This window comes from Equus asinus, chromosome 6 (genome assembly GCF_041296235.1).
Source record: "Equus asinus isolate D_3611 breed Donkey chromosome 6, EquAss-T2T_v2, whole genome shotgun sequence".
In the NCBI taxonomy this organism is placed as follows: Eukaryota; Metazoa; Chordata; class Mammalia; order Perissodactyla; family Equidae; genus Equus; species Equus asinus.
Window position 1 is genome coordinate 40,208,290 of NC_091795.1, and position 24,812 is coordinate 40,233,101.

Genomic DNA, 24,812 nt, shown 5'->3' on the forward strand with positions numbered 1-24,812 from the left:
GTCTATAGACGTTTGTACCGGATGTACTTTTAGGCCACTACACACCGGTTGGATATTACTTTTCATAGATTCCAAAGGAATATTTTATGATGTAGCACCAAACTTGAATGTACTGAGTTGTAAGTTTGCAAACGATGGTGTGCTCACATATGTCGTTCTTTTTCCAGATAGCAATTTACTAATATTGATCCATGTTTAATAATGTAGAAGATTTCCGAATTGTAAATGCTTGGGCATTCGAACTTGGTTACACTATGATTGTCCCAGAAATGTTAAAGCTAGTGATCTTTTTGCCGTTCGTTCATTCCTTTATGTTAGAACTCTGATCTTTCTGACCCTCCGTTTACCTAGCACTGAAATGGCTGTAAAGATTGTTAACAGTGTTTGTAAGATATTTTCAGAAAGTAGAAAATAGTAAATAAACCTTTGCTATTAGAATTATCTACGGTTTAATCTGAAATTTAGTGCCCCTTCTGCCTTCAGACCTGTTGTAGGACGTGGTGTTCTTTGCTGTTCCCCTTGTAGCCAGATTAAGGGTTTTTCTAACAGGTACTGCTCCCTGTGCCTGATACTGTGTGGAAATTGTAGCCTTGAGATCCACTCTTATCACTCTCAGTTATTTTTTGGTATTTCCTACAATATACATACCATCACCCTCTAGCTGATACCTGGCACAGGATAGGAATCCAATAAAGTTTCACTGTAAGTGGGAGGGTAGGTCGTTACAATGGTTTTGGAGGGTAATTAGACAGTACTTTTCAAAATTTTAAGTTTGCATGTCCTCTTTCTAGTAATTCTACTTCTAAGAATTTAAAAGTAGCTGTATTCACGCACGAGGGTGTTCACATTGCAGTCCGTCTGTAACAGAGGACAAAAAACCGGAAACCAACTAAAAGTCCATCAGTATTGGACTCATCATGTGAATTATGGTAAATTATAAGCCATGTAATACTATGCAAGCATTAGCAAGAATAGAATGGATGTATGAATAAATGGACTGGGAAGTTCAGTGTCCAGGGTTGATTGTAGGATGTATAGAGTGTGCTGCTTTTACACGAAATCGAGTCTATGCATATAGGTACAAAGAAATATTTATATAAAATATACGAGTGAATGTGAGCACTTGGAAAATATCAGGACAACCACACAAGGAACTGGGGAAGTGGGAAAAAAACCTTTCATTCCATGTCCCATATTGCTTGAAATCTCAAGGCCTTGACAAACGTGCCGTGATCTGCATGAGCTGTAGTTCTGTCCTCAAGCGAAGGAGGGCGCTGTGGCCACCAGAGTCCTGTTTACTAACCCAGCTTCTCAGGCCGCCGGCGTGGTGACGTCATGAGGATGGGAAGTAGCGCATGCGCAGTAGTAAGGATGATGGTTGCCTAGATTGCTACCGAGGTGCTTGCAGTTGGGGGACTTGTTCTGTTCCCGAGCGCCCCGGACGGGGGACTTTCTCACTGTTGGCATTCGATGGTCAGCATCTTGGGCCCGCATGAGACAGTGGTTTCGTACCTGCCACGCCCAGTCCAGGGACCCTACTTGTCCGGGCGTTCTTCAGCCAAGAGGAAGGGTGGAAACCATGTCTCCGAAAGGTAATAAGCCTTGGCTCCTGAGCGCGGTCCTGCCGCCTTTTAGCTCCTGGGCCTGGGCCTCGTCCACTGGGGTCCCTGTCTGTCACTGTTGCCGCTGCAGGGCTCTTGGCCCCTCTGCCCTTGCTCGGAGGCACTGACTGGCTGGCTGCTTGCCAGCAGTAGCCGAAACAAACAGTCTGAGATGTTCTGATTTCTCCCCATCCTTTTGAAAACAAGGTTCTGGCCATTGCTGCTCTGATATGAGGCATACGGACTGCTTTTTAGGATGGTCTGTCAATGCTGGGGACAGGACTTAATTATCCAAACTGAGTCCTGCTCGATTCCTCAAATCGTGTTGTTTTGGCGTGGAAAATGTGAATAATAAGAGCTAAGTTTGAGTGAAAAAGCCCTCCAGTACTGTTGAACTTTCTATGGAAAATGTTGGATTGTGTTGCGTCCAGGAATCACAAAGGGCACCTGGTGCTTCTCACCAGGTCTCATTGGAGAGATCTTCCTCTATAGTTCAAATGATTGACTGCGAAACTTTGCCTTTGAGACCTTCGTTTCCTCCATCTCATACCTCACGAAGTCCGCTTCATCTTATCTCCTGAATATCTTGGAATGTGTCACCTTCTTTCCCTCAGCATCCTCTTACAGAACTTGCCTGATCTTTTGCGTTTAGGTCCTGACTAGTGTGCATGTATCTACTCTCCTTTCCTTCCAAGCCATTCTTCACACAGGAACTCTTTTTAATAGGCGAGTTGGAACATTGATCAGAAGCATGGCTCAAAAGGATTGTTTCAGAATAAAAGCGAACTCTTGACTCTGACCTTGAAGAGTCTGCCTGGTCTAGAATCCTCTCTGCTTCTTCAGCCCCGTCTTGTGCCCCTTTTGCCCTCACTTTCTATCCTTCAGATTCACTGAGTTAGTTTCAGTTAATTCTCCCCGATCCTATAGAAGTTAGCTCAAATACTGCTTTTCGCTGTAACTCCTAGCACTAAGTGAAGTTCACAGCCCCTTTTCCATTGGATATTCTTTCAAAATATGAACTTGAAGTTGTGCACTGATTGTGTTTGATGGCATCAGTTGTATGAGAGTTAAAAATAAACCATGAAGTGAAATAATTGAATTTAAACGATTTCAACTCTGGGACAACATAAAGCACACTAACATTTGTAGTATAGATGTCCTAGAAGGAGAAAAGAGAGACAAAGCAGCAGAGAATCTATCTGAAAAAATAAAAGCTGAAAACTTTCCTAACCTAAGGAAGGATACAAACAGCCAGGCACAGAAAGCACAGAGTGCACCAAGCCAAATAAACCCATGAGGCCCACACCAAGACACGTTATAATTAAAATATCCAAAATTAGAGATAAAAAGAGAATCCTAAAAACTGTGAGAGAAAGGCAGTAAGCACATACAAAGGAAACCCCATAAGGCTATCAGCTGACTTCTCAGCCAAAAGATTAGAAGCTAGCCAGGAGTGGCATGGTATTTAAGGTGCTGAAAGGAAAAAAAGAATACTTGGCAAGGTTATCATTCAGCATGGAAGGAGAGATAGAGTTTGCCAAACAAGCAAAAATTAAAGGAGTTTATCACCAAGAAACCAGTTCTACAAGAAATGCTAAAGGACCTTATTTAAGTGAGAAAGAGAAGACCACAATAGGAATAAGAAAATTATCCCCAAAAAAGTCAATGAAATCATTGGTAAAGGCAAAAATACAGTAAAAGTAGCAGATCAGCCACCTATGAAGATAATAAAAAGGTCAAGAGACAAAAGTACTAAAATTACCTATTTCAATGATAACAAGGTAATGGATACACACAAAATAAGATGTTAGATATGATATCAAAAAGAAAATGGGGGAGGAGGGGAGTAAAAGAGTAGAGCTTTCAGAAAGAAGTCAAACTAAAGAGGCCTTCAACTCAATATAGATTGCTGTATACCTAGATTATTATATATGAACCTCATGGTAGTCACAAACCAGAAGCCTATAATAAATACACAAATAATTAAGAGAAAGGAACCCAAACATAATATTAAAGACAGCCATGAAACCACAAGGGAAGAGAGCAAGAGAAAAAGAAAGGAACAGAGAAGAACTCCTAAAACACCCAGAAAAAAAGTAAAAAAGTGGTAATAAGTACATATTTATCAATAGCTGCTTTAAATGTCAATGGACTAAATGTTCCAATCGAAAGGCATAGGATGGCCAATTAGATAAAATAGTAAGACTGAGACATATGCTGTACATCAGAGACACACACTTCAGACCCTCGCAAACTGAAAGTAAAAGGATGGAAAGAGCTACTCCATGCAAATGGCAAAGAAAATAAAGCTGGGATAGCAATACTTGTATCAGACAAAATAGACTTTGAAACAAAAACTGTAATGAGACAAAAAAGGGCACTACGTAATGATAAAGGAAACAATCCGACAAGAGGATATAAGACTTGTAAATACCTGTGCACCCAACATAGCAGCACCTAAGTATATAAAGCAATTATTAACAGACATAAAAGGAGAAATAGACGGTGACAGAATAATAGTAGGGGACGTTAACACTCCACTTACACCGAAGGATAGATCATCCAAACAGAAGATCAATAAGGAAATGTCGGCCTTAAAAAACACATTAGACCAGATGGACTTAATAGATATATATAGAACATTTGATCCCAAAACCGCAGAATACACGTTCTTTTCAAATGCACGTGGAATGTTCTCCAGGATAGATCGCATATTAGGCCACAAAACAAGTCTCAACAAATTAAAGAAGATTGAAATAATACCAAGCATCTTCTCTGACCACAAAGGTATGAAACTAGAGATCAACTACAGGAAGAAAATCAGAAAAGCCACTGATTTGTCAAGATTAACCCTAATGCTACTGAGCAACAGTTGGGTCAATGAATAAATCAAAGGAGAAATCAAAAATACCTGGAGACGAATGAAAGTGAAAATACGACACGCCAAGATCTATGGGATACAGCAAAAGCAGTTCTAACAGAGAAGTGTATAGCAATTCAGGCCTACCTCAACAAACAAGAAAATTCCCAAATAAACCATCTAATGGTGCGCCAAAAGGACCTGGAAAGAGAAGAACAAACAAAGCCCAAATCAGTAGAAGGAAGCAAATAATAAACATCAGGGCAGAAATAAATGACATAGAGACTAAAAGAACAATAGAAAAAAATCAGTGAAACCAAGAACTCGTTCTTTGAAAAGATAAAATTGACAAGCTTTTAGCTAGACTCACCAAAGAACCAAAGAAGTCTCAAATAAATACAATTAGAAATGCAAAAGGAGACATTACAGCGGACACCTCAGAAATACAAATGATCATGAGAGAATACTATGAAAAGCGACACACCAACAAATTGGATAATCTAGGAGAAATGAATAAATTCTTAGACTCATACAACCTGCCAAAACTGAATCAAGAAGAAATCGAGAATTTGAATAGACCAATCACCGGTAAGGAGACGGAAACCATGATCAAAAACCTCCCCAAAAATAAAAGTCTGGGACCAGATGGCTTCCCTGGTGAATTCTACCAAGCATTCGAAGAAGACTTAGTACTTGTCCTCAAACTCTTCCAAAATATTGAAGAGGAGAGGAAGCTTCCTGAGAAGCCAACATTACCCTGAAACCAAAACCAGACAAGGACAACAACAAAAAAAGGAAATTACAGGCCAACATCACTGATGAACGTTGATTCAAAAATCCTCAACAAAATATTAGCAAATTGAATACAACAATACATTAAAAAGATCATACACCATAATCAAGTAGGATGTATTTCAGGGATACAGGGATGGTTCAACATCTGCAAATCAATCATCGTGATACACCACGTTAACAAAATGAAGAAGAAAAATCACATGACCATCACAATAGACTCAGAGAAAGCATTTGACAGGATACGGCATCCATTTATGATAAAAACTGTGAATAAAAAGAAAGTACCTCAACATAATAAAGGCCATTTATGACAAACCCACAGCAAATATCATTCTCAATGGAGAAAAACTGAACGCTATCCCTCTAAAAACAGGAAGCAGACAGGGATGCCCACTTTCACCACTCTTATTTAACATAGTATTGGAAGTCTTAGCCAGAGCAATCAGGCAAGAAAAAGAAACAAAAGGGATCCAAATTGGAAAAGAAGAGGTGAAATTGTCACTATTTGCAGATGACATGATTTTATATATAGAACAACCTAAAGAATTGACTAAAAAACTTTTAGAAACAATAAATGAATATGGTCAAGTTGTACGATACAAAATCAACATACAAAAATCCATTGTGTTGCTATACACTAACAGTGAAGTAGCAGAAGGAGAAATTAAGAATACCATCCCATCTACAACTGCAACAAACAGAGTAAAGTATCTAGGAATAAGCTTAACCAAAGTGAAAGATCTGTACACTGAAAACTATAAAACCTTGCTGAAAGAAATTGAAGAAGACACAAAGAAATGGAAAGATATTCCATGCTCTTGGACTTGAAGAATTAACATAGTTAAAATGTCCATACTTCCTAAGGCAGTCTACATTTTCCATGCAATCCCTATCAAAGTTCCAGCGACATTTTTCACAGAAATAGAACAAAGAATCCTAATATTTATATGGAACAACAAAAGACCCCGAATAGCCAAAGGAATCCTGAGAAAAAAGAACAAAGCTGGAGGTGGCCCACTCCCTGATTTCAAAATATACTAAAAAACTATAGTAACCAAAACAGCATGGTACTGGCACAAAAACAGACACACAGGTCAATGGAACAGAATCGAGAGCCCAGAAAGAAACCCACACATCTATGGACAGCTAATTTTTGACAAGGGAGCCAAGAACATAGAAAAGAGAAAAGAAAGTCTCTTCAATAAGTGGTGTCGGGAGAACTGAACGGCCACATGCGAAAGAGTGAAAGTAGACCATTATCTTACACCATGCACAAACATTAACTCAAAATAGATTGACTTGAATGTAAGCCCTGGAACCATTAAACTTCTAGAAGAAAACCTAGGCAGTACACCCTGTGACATCGGTCTTAGCAGGATATTTTCAAGTACCTTGTCTGACTGGGCAAGGGAAACAATAGAAAAAATAAACAAATGGGACCACATCAAACTAAAAGCCTTCTGCACAGCAAAGGAAACCATCAGCAAAACGAAAAGGGAACCTAACAATTGGGAGAACATATTTGCAAATCATATATCTGATAAGGAGTTAATATCCAAAATATACAAAGAACTCGTACGTCTCAACAACAGAAAAACTAACAACCCAATTGAAAAATGGGCGAAAGATCTGAATAGACATTTCTCCAAAGAAGATATACAGATGGCCAACAGGCACATGGGAAGATGCTCAACATCATTAACTATCAGGGAATTGCAAATCAAAACTCCGATGAGGTGTCACCTCACTCCGGTCAGAATGGCTATAATGAACAAGACAGGAAACAATAAGTGTTGGAGAGGATGTGGAGAGAAGGGAACCCTCCTACACTGCTGGTGGGAGTGCAAACTGCTGCAGCCACTGGGGAAAACAGTATGGAGATTCCTCAAAATCTTAAGAATAGATCTACCATATGATTCAGCTATTCTACTTCTGAGTATTTATCCAAAGAACGTGAAACACAAATGCATAGAGATACATGCACCCCTATGTTCATCAGAGCATTAGTCACAGTAGCCAAGACTTGGAAGCAACCTAGGTGCCCATCAAGGGATGAATGGATAAATGAAGATTGGTATGTATACACAATAGAGTACTACTCAGTCATAAGAAATGATGAAATCCGGCCATTTATGACAACGTGAGTGGACCTTGAGGGTATTATGCTAAGTGAAATAAGTCAGAGGGAGAAAGTCTCAAAACCCGTATGATCTCATTCATAAGTAGAAGATAAAACAATGAAAAACAAACACAGAGAAACAGAGATTGGATTGGTGGTTACCAGAGGGGGAAAGGGGAGGGAGAGTGGGTAATTAGGCATACATGTGTGGTGATAGATCGTAATTAGCCTTTGGGTGGCTCGATTCATGATGTAATCTACACAGAAAGCAAAATATATAATGATGTATACCAGTAACTTGTCTAATGCTACAAACCAATGTCTCCGCAATAAAATAATAATAATAATAAAACAATTTCAGTCAGCATGGGAGTATTGATGAACCTTAGCATTCGGGACTGGGCTGGGTTATCAGGGATACAGAAGGGCTGGCCATCTGTGTCTTAGACCTTGTTTGTGGAGACGTTTGCTCTGTTTTGTTGCCTTGTATCTGTTTTTAAGATGGGAAAGAAGGAAAAAGGGGAGTACAGGTGGTTACTAGGTGGGGTTGAAGAAGGGGAGCAGCAAGATGCCAAGCAGAGAGCAGAGGGGACCCACTGTGTGGGCTGTGAATTCCATTCTCAGGGAGCCTCATTCTACACAGGGAGACAGGCTAATGTCAAATTTGGCTCGCAAAAAGTGTGTTACTAGGTGGAAAGAGTGTCTCCCATTTGGACACCAGATGCTGGGGACTCATTTCATTGCTTTCAAAGTTCTTTTGAAAAGATAAGCAAAGGTTGATTTAGCATTCTTTCAGAAATCTGCATTCACTGTGTAGAGCTGTATCCTCAACCCTGTCTCACTCCGTTTCCCCTTTTTATAGCAGATACTTTGTAATATCCTCTTTACTCTCCTGAAGTGAAATTCTTAGATATATACAACCTGCTTCCATATTTAAGTTTAAGAAAAAAAGTCAATGCCGTGCTCTGACTATAATATAAAGGATAAGTAAAATAAAGTAATTTAGAATAGAGTAAGAAGTATTTACATTTCCATATGTCAATGCTTGGGCATGACTTTACTGAAAATAAAGAAATCGTCAGTTACTTGTGCCATGAATGCCAAAGCTGCCCATGCTCACTGATCTGGGTGGGTATGTTGCCTAGTGGCAGGAGTTTCAATGGTTGTGAGCTGTGCTTAGTAGATTTCCAAAGGAAACAAAGTACAGTCTTCACTAGGATGACAAGGTGACTGCTGTCCCGGACATTCAATGTCCGTGAAAACTGCGAAGAAACCCTTTGTGTTTACGTGTGAAATGGAGTCAAGTTCTAAGGCTTAGATACTTTTGAACAGTTTTTACACCTCTATGGATGTTGACTAGGACGTTCAAAAGTCATCCAGGTGTGAGACCCATTTGTGGGGCTGTTTTGAATTTGGCAAGATGTCTGGTATCCGTGACCCTCACCCACTAAACGCCAGTAAGACGCCCTCACTCCCTTCATCACAACCAAAAAAATGCCCTGGATCAGCAAGGTCAGGATTTCAGTATGGAAACTGAAAAATTGTGTTTCTCTTTTAACTAAAAAAGGGAATATGTGGGGAAAGCATTTGACCGACTTAAAAAAGGTGAGAAGAGATTCCATGTCTCGTTACCCTGCCCGGCACAGTGTGGATTAGTGTCAGGAAGAGCCCACTTTGACTGTATTGGGAATTTATTTAATTTGTGTCTCATAGGTCAGGGTTTCTTTCTTCTTCACCTACTCTGTCAATTCTTCTGCATCTCTGAACTTAAACGTTAGTGATTTCATAGATAAACAAATGGTTCTGATTCACATCCAGCAACACCAAGTTTAGTGTTTGACACATCGTAGCTACTTCCCAGTCGTTGAAGAATGAGTGAACTGACGGCCCACCCCCACCCGCATTGGCGGTGCCTGTGAATTTCCTCCTATTTTCCTCCTCCTCTCCGCGATTGTCCTCACTCCTCGGTCCCTGCTCCACGGTCTCTGCAAGGGGATCCTGAGGTTCCCCCGGGTCCCTGCTCAGCCCCTTTTCTGCAAGGACATCAGCAGGGAGAAGCAGGAAGACTCTTCAGTCTCCTTTCCTCCACACAGCCAACATCTTTCCTGTGTGACGTGGTTATAGGAAGCCTCTTCTAGTTCTGTGTGCACAAGGTGTTCTCTTCAGTGTTGGGACTGTTTAAGGCACCATCAAGGGGGTTGCGAAGCTGCAGGGCCACTCCCAGTGCAGTCCCTGTTCACGCAGTAGAGGTAGGGAGATGAATGACCCCTGCGTGGCAGCGGAATGGGACAAGGTGTCCTGGGTGTTTGAGGGAAGTCACCCAAGGCAAAGCTGCCTCAGTACTTGGCAGTCGAGTGTCAGGCACAGTGGACTGTCAAGTGGCAAATGATGTGTCACAGAAATGCCACAGCAGAAATGCCTAGGAATGGAAAGGAGGGGGAAATGACAACAGACAGGGTTAATCAAGGAAGGCTTCCTAAGCGGTTTGTGACTAAATGAGTTACCTCAGGTTGGCTGTTGTTCAGATAGCTGGAGATGGTAATGATCCTCCAGCTCCAAGTCTGGAAGAAACTGACAGGAGAGATTGTACGCCTTGTTGTAATTAATACAGTCTTCAAACCTTTCACAATGTTCGGTGGAAGACTCAGCATCGTAGATCTGTCAGATCTTCCTAAGGTAATTTGTAAATTTAACATCATCTCATATCATCTGATTCTAAAGCTCGTATAGCAAAAGAAACTTACATAGCCAGGAAAATTCTGAAAAGGAAGAAGGTAGAAAAGGGTTGCCTAGCCCTACCAAATGTTAAGCCATACTAGAAGTGTTGCTGGAGCACAGGGGATTTTTCGGGTGGTGAAGCTAATCTGTCTGATACTCTAGGGGTAAATACATGTCATTGTACATTGGCCAAAGCCCATAGATTATACAACACAAAGTGACCCGTGATGTGAGCTATGGACTTTGATAATGATGTGTCAATGTTGCTTCATTGATTACAACAAATGGAGCACACTGGTATGGAATGGTGATGGTGGGAAAGGCTGTGTAGGGTGAAGGAGAGATGGTTAAAGTGAGAACTCTTTACTTTCTGCTCCGTTTTACTATGAAGCTAAAACTGCTCTACAAATGAGTCTATTAGTTTTTTACTTTTAATTTTTTTTATGAGGAAGACTGGCCCTGAGCTAACGTCTCTGCCAGTCTTCCTCTCTTTTGTGTGGGATGCTGCCACAGTGCGGCTTGATGAGCGGTGCTGGGTCCACACCCTGGATCCCAAACTGCAAACCCCGGGCCACCGAAGTAGAGCTGGTGAACTTAAGGACTACGCCACCAGGCCGACCACCTCTGTCAGTTTTTTAAAAGATGTGTTGCTGGCCCTTGAGTAACCACAGATCAGTGGAACAGAGTACATAAATAAGATAAATACGTAAAAGAATATTTAGCAATAAGAGCCATCCTTCATTTATTTAGATATTCTAGGAGTATTTATAAGTGCCTACTCATAGGCACTCCGCTTGGAGCTGGAGGTGCAGTGGTGGACAACACTGATGTGGTCCCTGCCTTCTGGGAGTTTACAGTCTGGTTAGGTACCCCCGTGACACAAATACAGAAGTAAATCTCTAGAAGTGAGCTTATTTTCTTCCCTCTAATCTCTGGGGGAAAAGATTGTAATCTAGCTTGTAACTTCCAGAAGGGTGGAAACTTTCCTCTGAATCACACTGTGTGTTAGCATCATAGGGCTTGAATGAATGACAGTATAAGAAAGGATTTGAAGCACACATTTGCTGTTTCTTATTTCATTCTCTCTGACAGAGTTTGGAAAAGAATCTTGTTGTAGAAGAATGTTGTTACCCCTTGGATGTTTCCAGCAAAATCTGAGAGCAGAGTGAAGAACTTGGACTGATTATTGATGTAACACACACTCCCCACTAATACAAACCAGAGGTAAATGGAACCCTTAATTGAAAGGAACCGTCTTCATTCTTATGGTATAATAAGCATAGTAATTCAGTAGTTGTAATCCTGGCCTTCTCTCATGGGTAGTATTTCAAAAAGGGAACCAAGTGCTTTCCTTAATTACACTTTTCTAATTGCTACCTGAAAAAGAGAGTAAAGATGTGAATTGAAATATAATATTTGGCAATAACCTCTGTATGTGCTTAAGAAATTCTATGAACTTCCATGTTCTATGTATATTTATAAAGTATATATTATAAAAAATACATACATATATATTTGCTGAGGAAAGATTTCTCCCTGAGATAACATACGTTGCCGCGCTTCCTCTTCTTTTGCTTGAGGAAGATGAGCCCCGAGCTAACATCTCTGCCAGTCTTCGTCTGTTTTGTATGTGGGTCAGTGCTACAGCATGGCTGACGAGTGGTGTGGGTCCGTGCCTTAGATCTGAATTCGTGAACTGAGGCCACCGAAGCAGAGCCCACTAAGCTTAACCACTACGCCACGGGGACGGCCCCCCTGTTCTATATTTTCAAAGTAAAGTGAACTTCTAGTAAGAACAGTAGTAGCCTAAAGAAAAGAATGGAGTATCCATGGTATCTTTGGTACTTATTTTGGGCAGTTGTGAGAGCACGTGTAAGTATCTTGATAGAAGACAGTTCTCTAAGTTTTATGCTTTCGTTTCCTAATATCTTTGGATATAATAGAGAAACACATATGTTCTGTTGGCCTGTGTGGCATTATCAGTGGGAAAGAATTATCCTTCTTCTAGGCAGTTCCACAGCCTTGGGAAACAATAACACCTAATGTCTGTTAACATTTGTACAGGCCTACCTCACAGATATCACAGGTTCTGTTCCAGGTCACTGAATAAAGTGAATATCGCAATAAAGCGAGTCAGACTAATGATTTGGTTTCCCAGTGCATGTAGAAGTTATGTTTACACGATACCATAGTCTGTTAAGTTTGCAATAGTATTATATCTAAAGGGACATCATACATAGCTTAAGTAAATAATACCTTATTGCTTGAAAATATGAACCATCATCTGAGCCTTCAGCAAGTTGTAATCGGGTTGCTGATGGGAGTCTTGTAAGAAATGCAGCGTCTGTGAAGCACGGTAGAGCGAAGCACAGTACAGTGAGGTAGGCCTGTACAGCAGCTGCCATTTAAAAAGTGCGTGCACACACGTTAAGGCAGTGAATCCGCACAGCAGGCCTTTGCTGATGAAGTGGGAGTGGTACTAACGTCCCCTCCTGAGTGCTTCCTCTGCACTGAGCCCGGAGCATAGACGGTGACAGTGACTCACTTCACAGATGGTGAAACTGAGGCCCAGAAAAGGAAGAATTGAAACTTGAACTCAGGTATTCCTTGTTTTTGTTTTTTTTTTTTTTTACTGTAGTAAAATGTACGTAAGCAATATTTATCATTTTAACCATTCATAAGTGTACAATTCAGTGGCATTAAGTGCACTCATGATGTTGTGCAGCTGTCACCACTGCCTGTAAACAAACGGTTTTCATCATCCTCAACAAAAGCTCTGTCACCTTGAAAAACTAACAGCCCCATTTCCCCTCCCCCAGACCCTGGTGACCTCTATTCTACTTCACGTCTCCGTGAATTTGCCTATTCTAGGTGCCTCATGTTAGCGGAATCCGACATATTTTTCCTTCGGTATCTGGCTTCTTTCACTGAACATAATGTTTTCTAGGTTCATCCATGTTGCAGCATGTAACAAAATGTTATTCCTTCTTAGGGCTGAATAGCATTCCATTGTGTGTACATACCACATTTTGTGTATCCATTCGTCTGTTGATGGACACTTGGGTTGTTTCTACCTTTTGGCCCTTATGCGTCATGCTGCTGTGAGCATTGTGTACAAACATTGGTTCAAATCCCTGCTTTGAATTCTTTTGGATGTATAGGTGGGAGTAGAGATGTTGGATCGTGTGGAAGTTCTACGTTTAACCTTTGAGAAAGCGCCAAAAAGTCTTCTACAGTGTCATCCTGTTTTAACAATTAACACAAATTTTAAGCATTTACAGGAGCAGACATAATGGTGTGGTGTTCGTGGACCAGCCATGAACTCCTTCAGCTTGAATATTTATCAGCTGATGGCTGTCGTGTCTCCTCTCTACCCCTCCCTGTTTCGCCCTATTCCATAGTTTTTTAAGCAGATCCCCAATATCATATACTTTCACTTGTTCATCTTTGATATATACATTTAAAATGTCAGAGTTTTGTTCCTTAATATCCTGGTTTATTGTTAAATATCCAGTCAGCACTCAAATTCGCAGTTGTCTCCTAAATGTCATAGAAATTGTTTTGAAGAGTTTGAGTTAGGTCTAAGTTAGGGCCACACTTGGCGTTTGATTGTTAGGTCTCGGATGTCTGATTTAATCTATGGGTTCTCCTTCCATGTCTCTCTCCACTTTCTTTGTCTTTGTTTCTTTTTTTCTCAATAACTTTACTTTTTGAAGAAACCAGGTAGTTTGTCCTATCTGAAGATGACATTACAAATAATACAAGAGTGAATGAACACAATGGATAATGTCTTAAGAGAAATAAGAGAAGGAGGAAATTTTAAAAATTCTATAAGAAGAGCAAATGAATTCTAGAGAAATGCCAAATATTAGAGATAAGCAAAAAAGTCAGGCCAACTCTGAAAATAGTAATGCCAACACATGTAAGAATTTAGTGTGGCATAAAAATGATATTTCAAATCAGTGGACACATTAGTGAGTAAACTGTGATACTTCCACGTTGGAGTGTAAATCACCTCTCTGGAAGGATCCGCAGCGTGGCAAAAGTAAATGTGTCTAAGGGAGGAGGGAAATGGGTGGCCGGGGAACTTGGGGAGAAGGGTGAATTTCCATTGAATCCCCTTTTGTACCTTTCTCACGTTCTCTCCTGTGAATCTATTACCTCTGAGGTCTGCCTGCCTGAGTTGAAACCCCAGCTCCCCTAGTTGCTGACTCTTCACCTTGGGCCAATTCTTGACACTCTCCAAGCCTGTCTCCTTATGGGCGAAATGGGGTGAGTGACTTCGTGGTGCTTCATGACACAATATAAGCTCTCATTAAATGTAAATGACCAGCAGAAACAACACAAATGTCCATGAACTGAGGAAAGCATAAACAAGTGTGGTGGCTCCGTTATGCAGTCATACAAAGGAATGAAAGACTGACACACACTACAACGTGGATGGACGTTGAAAAACCTTCTGCTAAGTGAAAGAAGCCAGACACAAAGGTCACGTATTGTGGTATATTTCAGATGTGTGAAATGTCCAGAAAAGGCAAGTCCGTAAAGATAGAAAGCAGATGAGTGGTTGCCGGGTCTGGAGAGAGGAGGGAGTGAGGAGCAGCCTCTAATGGTTAAGAGGGTTTCTTTTAGGGGTGATGAAAATGTGTTGGGTTTGATAATGCTGGTGGTTGCCTGAGCTTGTGAATGTACTAAATGCCACTGAATTTAGAGTTTCAAAAGGTGAGTTTTCTGGTATGTGAATTATATCTCAATAAAAATAATTTTAGAAATGTAAGTTACCAATTTTCTCACGGTAATTATTTACTGTTCACATCACTCCCCTCCAACCACTGCATTCCCTTGTATGCCTCCTGTCCCCCACGCTTCCCCTGCTCAGCCCCTCCAGGTGCCCCACAAGACTTCCCAGGGAGTGACTCTGGACCCTTGGGCACACAAGTCCTGTGCAGGTGGAGCCGCGACCCAGTGCACAGGCACACCCACCACTCTCCCGCAGTGTGACAGACGCTTCCGGCAGGTTTTTCTCATGTGGTTTGGAGGATAGTGATGTTGAGAAAAGGTGGCGACAGGCCAGGTGGATTCAGGAGGACCTGGCAGGTCTCTCAAGTCAATACTTATGAACAGACGCTTTTCTGAGGAAAATATACAAGTGGGCAGCAGGCTCATGAAAAGGTATGAAACATGACTAATTTTTAGGAAAGGGCATTCAAAACCAAAATGAGCTACCACCTCCCGCCCGTCAGAATGGCTATTATTAGAAAAACAAGAAATGGCAAGTGTTGGAAGGGTGTGGAGCAAAGGGAACCCTCATATAGTGCTGGTCAGAATGTAAATTGGTACAGCCACTATGGAACAGAGAATGCAGATTCCTGAAAAATTTAAAAATAAGACTACCATATGACCCAGCTATTCCACTTTTGGGTGTTTATCGAAAGAACGTGGAAACACTAATTGGCAAAGATAGATGCGCCCGTATGTTCGTTGCATCATTATTCACAATAGCCAAGACTTGGAAACAACCTCCTAAGGGCCCACTGAGAGGTGAATGGATAAAGAAGATGTGGTATATATACAATGGAATCCTACTCAGTTATCAAAAGCATGAAATCTTGCCATTTGCAGCAACATGAGTGAACCCTGAGGGTGTTACGCTAAGTGAAATGGGTCAGATGGAGAAAGACATATACCTAATACTTCACTCATATGTGGAAGATAAACAAACACATAGATACCAGAGGGGAAAGCGGGGGAGGAGGTGGAAAGGGGTAAGGGGCAGATGTGTAGGACGATGTATGGCAATTGGACCTTGGGTGGGAAAACGACATAGTCTGTACAGAGGGGAAATAGAATGAAGTACATCTAAAAAAAAGTTTAGGCCCCGCTCCAGAAGTTTGATCTCATCCACCAGTAACGTCTGGATGCTGTGCTCTGAAAGCCAGCTTGGTCGCCAACAGGCGTTAGCAAATGCTGAGCACTGCTGGCATGCAGGTCTCAAGTTGAGGCCTTGCTCCTCCGCAGGCAGTGTGACTGCAGCCCACTGCGGAACGTCAGTAGTAAAGCGGCTCAGTGACCCTGCCCTTGCGTGTTGTTGCAAAGGTTAACTGAAGTAGTGGGCTCGTGGGCCTGGTGCACAGAAGTTGAGGAAATTTCTCTGCCTGCCCTGTCCTGCTGCAGCAGCTCCCATGGGGAGGCTCCTGTTATCAGCTGCCCCCAAGGTAACTCAGCCCTGGCCATTCATCCCGTAGATTCCCCTTTGATTTATACTGACCGTCCCCAGCCGTAGTCATTCATGGATGAAGTGACCCAAGCCTTTTGGAAGGTGTCCTGAATCTCTTGTTTTCCAAAACACCGATGTGGTGGTCGTGAGCCATAAGACCAGCCTCCCGAGAGACTTTTTACATTTCTCCTGGTCAACCTAGACTCATCGGCTGCCGTCTTCAACTCTATTCCAATTTTACTCTTTTAACGCTCCCCTCAGGCCCTGCTTCTGACTTCTGTCATTCACGACTCCTGCTTCTTTTTATAAACCCCTCAAATCTCTCCCCTTTTGGCCTCCCCAGCCCTGCACCCAATTATGGCCTCTTTCGTCAGTTCGTCTCCCTTTTCCCTCATTCTCCTGTCCAACTTCACTTTTTTTTTCTCCTGAAGAATTGGGTTCCCTCCCACCCCCATCACAGAAAAAACACAGTTAACAGCATTTCCAAACACAGAAGGCTTCTTTATTACTCATCTATTCATTCTAGTACTTTATTTACTGTCTTACTAAGTTTTTAAATATATCAAAATGAATAAGAGAAATCTATCTATCTATCTATCTATCTCTAGAAAAGCAACTGGTCCCCAAAGGGGCACCAAGAGCCCTAGCAGCCTTATATCGCGTAGCCATAGTATCGAGAAATTTCCATTTCTTTTTCCCTCTCAATGAAAAACTGCACTTTCCCCCAAGAGGTGTACTTGGCAGCCTTCTCACGCTCCTGTTGAGCCTGCCTCTTCATGGCCTCCCGCTCTGGCCTCTGTTCCTGTGTGATGGGCTCTGACATCACTGGCCCTGGAATGACGGGTTTCCTCCATGGAATTGGTTGCTTGCTGAAATCCTCCAGTAGATACTGGGCGGGAGGCTTGGGCGGGGCCTGGAGCATGGGCACAGCAGTGGGAACGGGCTCCTGCTGGAGAGAAGTGCAAGATGCTGTTCTGTAAGGTGCAGGCCTTGAAGCAGGACACTGAGGGCCGCTAGGCCGGGTGGGGTTGGTCCAACCCGGTCGAGCGGGGTTGGTGGTAATTGGCCGAGCTGGTCTGGCAGGACCTGTCAAAGATGCAGGAGCTGGGTGGGTGGAATTGACTGCAGTTGGTTGAGCTGAGTTGGTGGAAGCAGGCCGGGCAGGGTCTGCCACAGCAGGCCGATGTGAGGCCAGAGCCTGTGGCCTCCGAGGAACAGGTCGAGCTGGAGGCTTGTCCACGGACAGAAAAGGCAAAGGTACCAACCTGACCTTCCCAGGAGGTGGCAGCTCGTCCCGGGATGGAGGTGGACACTCCATTTCAGCACTGCTCTCTGCTTTCTGGGCTTTGACTTGAGTTTCCTCAGGACACTGACCCTCCAGTGGTTTATCCAGCCACGGTTTGATAGCTGGGCAGGGCTGGGGGTGTTTGGGGTTGCTGCAGGTTCCCAGGGCCCGGGAGGAAGAGGGCCCGGTGTTCTTCTCACTCTTCCTCCCCAGAGCATGAAACACCTGCACCGACTCCAGCATGTGCTGGCCGAGGCTGGTTCGAGGCCGCTTAAAGGTTTCTTGGCTCAGCTCGGGTTGATTCTTCCTCCGCTTCATCCTGGGCATCATTGGCTTCTCTTCCACCCTGACTTCAGTCCCTGACTGCCGACTCTCTCCGGCTTTCTTGGGGTTGTTTCCTCTGGTCTTCTTGGTCCTTTCCTGCCCATGGCTCTTAGTTGTACTGATCCTGCTGGGTGCGGCTTTCTGAGGTTTGCTGTTGGAGTGCTCGGCCTCGTTCTCAGGAGCCCTGTCACTGGCTGCAGCATTGCAAATAAGCCCTTCTCCCCCTGACAGGCACTCTGGGTCCTTTGGCTGGATTTTGGCCTTGGGAGCACCATCGAGAGGCTCAGAGGCCTGATGTTTGTTCTTCCTGGTGTTATCGGAGGCATCCTTTCTGCTACTTGACTTTTCCTGCAGCTGGATGGACTCGATGGCTCCTGTCTCTTTGGCTTGGATCAGCTCGGGGCCTTGGGGTTGATCAAGGTCTTTCAAGGGGTCGAATAGTTGGGGAAGGTGACCATCCCCCATCAGTGTAGCGATGTCTGCAAAGCCACCGCTAGCCTCGGTCCCGTTTTCCAGTGTCCCTTGGCCCTCAAGACTCAGGCTACTCTTTCCCAGATCAGCGTTTTCGGAAGCAGGGTGGTCCTCTGGCCCGAGGGGATCGATGCAGGCCAGGAGCTGGAGAATATCAGGAATTTCTAAAGGGTGTGGTAGAGGATCTTGGTTTTCTATTGGGATCTGGTCGGGATCCAGAGGCTTTGAAAGGTTGGTGTTAAACTCATCCCAATTCTTTGGAGCTGGAGACAGTGCCAGGAGGTTACTGTTCGAAGTCTGGAGTGAAGCTGTCAGTGAAATGTCTGCAGGCTCATGTGGTGGGTTACTCTGCAGCATCTGGGTATTTCTGCTACTGCAGGATTTGGGGAATTCTGGAGTTTGCTGTAGACAAAATGTCTGGCTTGGAGGTTGCAGTCCCAGGAAAGTCTCTCTCCCCAGGGAGGTTTCCACCACTACAAAGGAAGCAAGGATGAAGTGAGTCCTCGGTGGGTGAGATGTTCCCCCCTAGACACCAGTGCAGCAACCACGTCCCTTCCCCCGATGGGCAAGGTGTTTCTCCTGGCTCTTAAGGATCATGGACAGCGCCCTGTGCTAGGAGCTAAGAGGCGAGTGTTCTGGTTCTTACTGGTGATCATTGGATGTCGTTGTCCCTTGGCTTTCTTTCTATTTCATAGGGTTGTCATAGGAGCAGTAAAAAGTAAAAGAGAGTTTTATACTATGAGACATTTCACAAGTCCTAACATTCTCCTATAGAGTCTTTTTGATGCTGTCCATTTTCCCGAGAGAATGAGAACACGTCACACTGTGGACGAGGAGAGGGAGCGGAGCTCTTTCCGATGGAATATATGAGCAAGGACAGATTCCTAGCCTGCTGAATTTTGACAGCGTCTCGGGACAGAAGGGCTTATTCCTGGTATGAGTGAACAAAGCGAGGGAAAGTTTGCGTGTCTCTATCATAGTGATAGTTCTGACAGGCCTTCCCAGGAGACTAACCCGTAAATCGGCAGAGGGAGTCCATTTGTATGTGGTGGAGTAGGGCACTTAGCAGCTGGGGTGGTGAGAGGTATGGGGTCCCTTGGTGTGCTCTTGGGGTTCTCAGCCATGTAGCATGGATGAGCATTACAGTGTCCCCCCTGCCCCCCTGTATGAGGTGTTCTTATGTCGAGTCTGAAATGGGGAGCACTGAGCGAGGGTAGTGTTCACTCATGTCTCAGGACTTCAGTTCTACCTGTCTGTGGCCTCGCCGCTTCCCGGCTGCAGATTTGACCCTGATTTTGGATGCAGACCTCCTTTCTCTGCCTTCTTGCTGTTTGTACTCACCTTGAGATCTGGTTTGTGGGATGGCTGGAGCAGACGCAGCGTAGCAGACCCCAGAGGTGGAGGCTGGTGGAAGGACATGTGTGGGCTGAATCTCCTTTAGTACCAACACCATTTCTGGTTGAGGAGCAGAGGCCCCAGCTCCTGTGTAGGACACAGAGCCGTAGGACTGCAGGCAGGGGCCAAGTTCTCCAGACAGCAGAGGCCCCAGTGTGCCGTGACCATAGTAGTACACCTGGCTTCCTTCCTGGTAGGGAAGTGACAGGCTGTGTCCCTGATTTGGAACCTGAGATGGTGTTCCCTGAACAAGGCTGGTGGAAAGTGATGGATACAGTGGGACCGGGTTATTGGCACCTGAAGTTCTGTCATAGTGTGCTGCCATAGACATGGAAGAAACCGTTGTGTCGTGGCCAGTGACAGTCAGAGTGCAGTCTCCGAGTGAAGAGGACTCCTGTGCAGTGCTTCCTGGGACACCCCACTCAAAGAGACCCGGATAGGAAGCAGCTGAGGTGGAGCTCTGGCTCTGGCCAGTCACTCCAGACAGCATGGTTGTGCTAGAATGTTGGTAAAGGTAGGCGCTGCCCATGAGTGGCTGGGAAGAGGTGCCCGTGGCTGATGGCAGTAGCCATCCTGAACTGATGGCTGGAGCAGAGACTCTGGAGAAATTGCAGACACTTCCTGCTAGGGAAGCTGTGTCGCTCACCACAGGAAGAGAGAGCTGCAGGGAGTTTGGAGTTCCAAGTAAGGATGGATTTTGGAAATTTTCTGTAGGGAACAAGAGGGTGAAGAAAAACTCAGTGAGATTGATCAACTCTGACAATGTCTGAGGAGCAGCATCATCTCAAGGTTGCTGCATGAGGAAGCCTCTCATCCCAGTGCTCACTGAGACAGCGAACACCCACGCCTTTATGGTGGTTGTAAGGGCGGGAGGAGTTTGTTCCTTTCTGTGTAACTGCCTGTGCTCCCAGCTGCGGCAGAGATGTGCAGAAGCCCCAAGTGGTGTGGTCCACACCTTGTTGTCTAGGCTGGAAGCCCCCTTCTCGCTGTCCATCCTTCCCTTGAGCCTCCCCTAGTCCTGATTCATCTACTCTTTGCTAGAATAGAAGCATTTTAGAAGTAGAACGTCCTCAGAGATGCTCTGTTCTGACATTCTCCTGGTACGAGTGAGGAAACTGAGGCTCAGAGAGGTCAGCTGGAGTGGTCCGATTCTCCCATTATGGCAGCATCATCACCAGGTCACAGAGCCTAAGTCTCCTGACTTCTTGCCAGGACTCTGCTCTGACTGTTCCACTACCAGAACCCGGGAGAAGGAGACCTCCTAATAAGGTGTTTTCTTGGTCCCTTAGAAAACAGTGCAGCTGTTACCACTGTCTTCTTCAGGGTCTGTTTGCTCGTGCAGTTCACGTGCTGTTCCCTAGAGTTCACCCAGTAGTCAGTCCGGGTGGTAGGTGTAAAGGGTTACTCTTACCCTCTTCAAGCCTGGTTTCTGATCCTACCTCCACAGGATTGCCTGAGGGTGTGCATCCCAAGAAGTGCTTTTTGAAAGAAAACAGTAATTTAATCTCCCTGAGCTTCAGGTTACTCATCTGTAGTTACAATAACAACAGCAACAACAATAATAGTAATTCATACATGAATTCATATATGACATATCTGTTATCTGGAGGAAGACATGATAAGTTCTGTGAAAAATCATGGAAAACATTTATCAAGGAAGTAAAAAGAACCATATAGATATTCATAAAAACTGCGGTATGCAGCAAGCAACAAAGCAGAATCAGTTTACTGATAAATGTAGTTCTGTATCATATACGCTTTGTCATGAAAGTGAATATTGCCGGCTCCATTGTAGTGAATACTATTTACCAAAACCAGCCCGAGAAGAAGGTGATTTTGAATGAATTCCTAGCCAGTACGTGCAGACAGAGTCGATCAGTAAAAGTGGCCTAAAAGGCATCAAAATGCTATCAATGTGAATGTATAGCTGGCCACAATATAAGCAGACAGATATTTCAGTGAAAACTGGTACAAAGCAGAGAGCAACATCCTAAGTGTAAAGGAATTCCGTTGTTGTGCTCGTTCTTATTTCTCTGACCATGAGCCGCAAGGAACAGCTAGTTAAGCCTACTAGAAATCCATACTTCAATTAGTATAACCACATAGATGCAGAAGAGAGTACTTAAAAGGTATCAGGAAGGTTTTTCTATTTATCCTAAAACCTCAATTATTATCACCTTCAAGATCCAGGAAGGGGTCATCCCCAAAGACTAAAAACACCGTCATCGCTAGAATCCAATTTTTAAAAATTTAATGTAGGAAAACCCCAAGGATGCCACGAAATTGTCTGAGATAAATGTGGAGTCAGAGATGGGGCACTTGAGTTTTGCTTTTTCTTCTCGGGCAGCTTACATCTAGAAAGAGATGGTGGCCGTTTCTCAGTGCGCGCTCTATGTCAGGAAGAAAATGTTTATAAAGATGAAAAGCAGCCTTGACTTGGAACCTACGTATCACACACAGGAATTAATCCTTCTGATTCAAGTTAGAGGATATTATTTGTTAGAAACTTATATTTTATTTTTAATGGGCAAAACATCTACATAGTAAAAAAAATGAGAATGAATGGGCTGGCCCCGTGGCCGAGTGGTTAAGTTCGCGCGCTCCGCTGCAGGCGGCCCAGTGTTTCGTTGGTTGGAATCCTGGGCGCGGACATCACACTGCTCATGAAACCACGCTCAGGCAGCATCCCACATGCCACAACTAGAAGGACCCACAATGAAGAATATACAACTAGGTACTGGGGGGCTTTGGGGAGAAAAAGGAAAAAAATAAAATCTTAAAAAAAAAAATGAGAATGAAATAAAACACTAGAAATTCTGTTGCCTCCAGCCGTCTGGATAAGCACTTTATCAATTTCTGGATTATAGGAAGTGTCATTTCTAAAAGATCTCTGAAATGTTTATATTCAAACTCTCAGGTGCCGTCCGTGTTCAGAGAGGCAAGAGAAAAAAGCAAACAAGCGAGTCTGAGTCTGAGAAGCTGCTTTGCCTGGCGATGCCCTGTTCTGCCTCACTGGCCTTCCTCGGCTATGAATGTGAGCGTTTGCTGAAGTCAACTGTGCTTCGCCCTGCTCTGAGCACATTTCACTCTGTGCTCTTCCTGCTGCAATTGAAAATCTTTGGTTCCTTCAGCATTTCATGCCAAACCACCTCTTTTTCCTGGAGAGCTCCTCCTCGCTCTCCTCCTCATTCTTCTATTTTATCCTCCCTCTAGGTTCCTGTTGGCCTGTGCTGATGAAAACAATCCTCAACTTCCTGACCTTTGAAGACTAGTCCCCCTATAGCCCAGTACTCTCCATTGTCTCTTCCTACTTTTTTTTTTTTTCACCTCATTTAGGTAGATAACTCCAAACATGGGCATATTGCCTTTTGAACAGCACTAAATTTAAAATACTACAGTTGAAATTTCAGTGGAGGGAGACCATTACAGATGAAACCTTTGGGGATATACTGCTAACTTCCTGCATCACCTAGATTTCTCTCTGTTTCTGTGGAAACACCCTCAAGAAGTCTCTGATTTCATTTCTACCTGGGTGCCCTTTAAGATTCAATATTAGAAAAGAAAAGGAGCAGAAGGAACCACAGTTGTAATATCCTGATGTGAGAGATGAGAGAGAACAGAGTTTGTGAGAGAGTCAACGACTTGTCCAAAGTCCTACAGCTCATAAATGTCAAAGTCAAAACTTAAATTAGGTCCCCAGGTTTACTTCAATACTTTCCTCCCATTATTCTCTGCTACATTAGAATCTACTACCAAATTTAGGGGCAAAAATACATAACGGAACACTTAAAAAGTTAGTTTCCTTGCCTGACATGGCGAGAAAAGAAGAGGAAGCATCAACCGCAGATCCAAGAGATGAGGAGACGATACCAGATGAAGTCTGAGTGGCTGCCGTCAAAGAGCGGTGTGTCCAGTATGAAGGTCGCTGGTCACACTGGTCGCTTGCGATGATCCAAATTTATTTACAGACAACTCCATGGAAACCCCAAGATTCTAGCAGGTGGCAGTAGGTCTAGGGGGAGAATGATGTCACAGAGCAGGCAGTTCAAAGGTACGAGACAGCCAATAGGGCGGCCAGATTCCCCACAAGAAGATGGGATTGGGTGGAGGGAGTCGGGGGAGAGCTACAGCAGCACCTGCATGGCTGAGCTCTGGGGAGGTGACATCCTAGGAGCCACATGTGCTAGTCTCTCTTCCCCAGGCTCTTATGTCAGGGAATCCTCTCAACGTTCCTTATAGATGTTCATTAATGTAATTAACTCATAGTTCTTTGTATTCTATGAATTATACTTTATAATATATATTGTACATTAGTAATTACATGTACAGTTAGTTAATGTCCTTAGAGAGGAAGGAAAAGGACATCTAGGTTGACCTATTACCGTTGTTCTGAAATCCTACCAGGTGATCTAACGGTGAACTTACTGCAGGTTTTAAGGAGCAAAGGAAAGGATTGGCAGCTCCTTCTGTAACTTGGTGAAAGAGTAGGGTGAGGTTTGTTGAGTGCCCCTTGTGGGGAATGATGTGGTTAAACGGTCTTCTCTTTGACTTTCTTCTCCTTGAATCCTACCTTCCTTGGACTGGGCTGGGCCGGGTTGGACTTGCATCTCTCTGCTGCTCCCCTTTTCTTTTGTCTGCATTATAGGCCTTGTTTCTGGGACCAACCTCGCCCTTGCTCGCATCTCCCCCTCCTGGATGTTACTTCCTTTCAATCCCAGCAGCAGAGGTCTTCTTTCCAGTGCCTGATGCTTCTGAAAATGGCGCCTGCCCATTAGAAGCAGATGCCAGAGAGCCAGGGACACAGCTGAGGGCAGAGCTCTTGTCTTCCAGCCTTGGGTTGCAATTCTTTTGCCCATAATTTGCTACCTCTGGCTCCTTGGGCCACACAGGCCTCCTGCCATCCCGCGCTTTTATACATGAGAGGCATTCGGGGTCCTCCCCTTTCCTTCTCCTCTGAGTGTATCCAGTGTGGCAGTTGCTGTAGCCTCCTCCCTCTTGGAAACAGCCGCTGTAGAACATTGGGCCTC

The 24,812-nt window shown here is 43.9% G+C and overlaps 1 protein-coding gene and 1 long non-coding RNA gene across 6 annotated transcripts in view; one reads left to right on the forward strand and one right to left on the reverse strand.

Annotated features, from left to right (window-relative positions):
* The first annotated feature begins 1,335 nt into the window (after positions 1 to 1,335).
* LOC139045501 (uncharacterized) overlaps positions 1,336 to 24,812 on the forward strand; it is a 36,525-nt gene continuing 13,048 nt past the window's right edge. Inside the window, exons 1-3 of one of the 5 annotated variants that reach the window (XR_011503927.1) lie at positions 1,338 to 1,592; positions 11,186 to 11,317; positions 12,646 to 12,693. This is a non-coding gene — a long non-coding RNA (uncharacterized lncRNA). Of the gene's footprint in view, positions 1,593 to 11,185; positions 11,318 to 12,645; positions 12,694 to 14,261; positions 14,366 to 24,812 lie in introns of all 5 variants that reach the window. The other 4 variants (XR_011503926.1, XR_011503925.1, XR_011503928.1 and 1 more) reach the window with 4 other exon arrangements.
* Positions 16,853 to 24,712, reverse strand: LOC123286219 (uncharacterized protein C2orf78-like). Its single transcript, XM_044771796.2, has 4 exons — positions 24,652 to 24,712; positions 23,593 to 23,673; positions 19,732 to 20,493; positions 16,853 to 18,863 (listed from the first exon to the last, which is right to left on the reverse strand). The coding sequence occupies exons 1-4, from the start codon at positions 24,710 to 24,712 to the stop codon at positions 16,963 to 16,965; spliced, it is 2,805 nt and encodes a 934-aa protein (XP_044627731.2). The 3' UTR covers positions 16,853 to 16,962.

Coding starts and splice junctions, on each gene's coding strand:
- LOC123286219 (XM_044771796.2), bottom strand. CDS start 24,712: ATGCCTCTCATGTATAAAAGCGCGGGATGGCAGGAGGCCTGTGTGGCC. Junction 23,674..24,651: donor TGTGGCCCAAGGAGCCAGAG/GTAGCAAATTAT, acceptor CTTTGACGGCAG/CCACTCAGACTTCATCTGGT. Junction 20,494..23,592: donor TTCTTTTCTCGCCATGTCAG/GCAAGGAAACTA, acceptor TGTTCCCTACAG/AAAATTTCCAAAATCCATCC.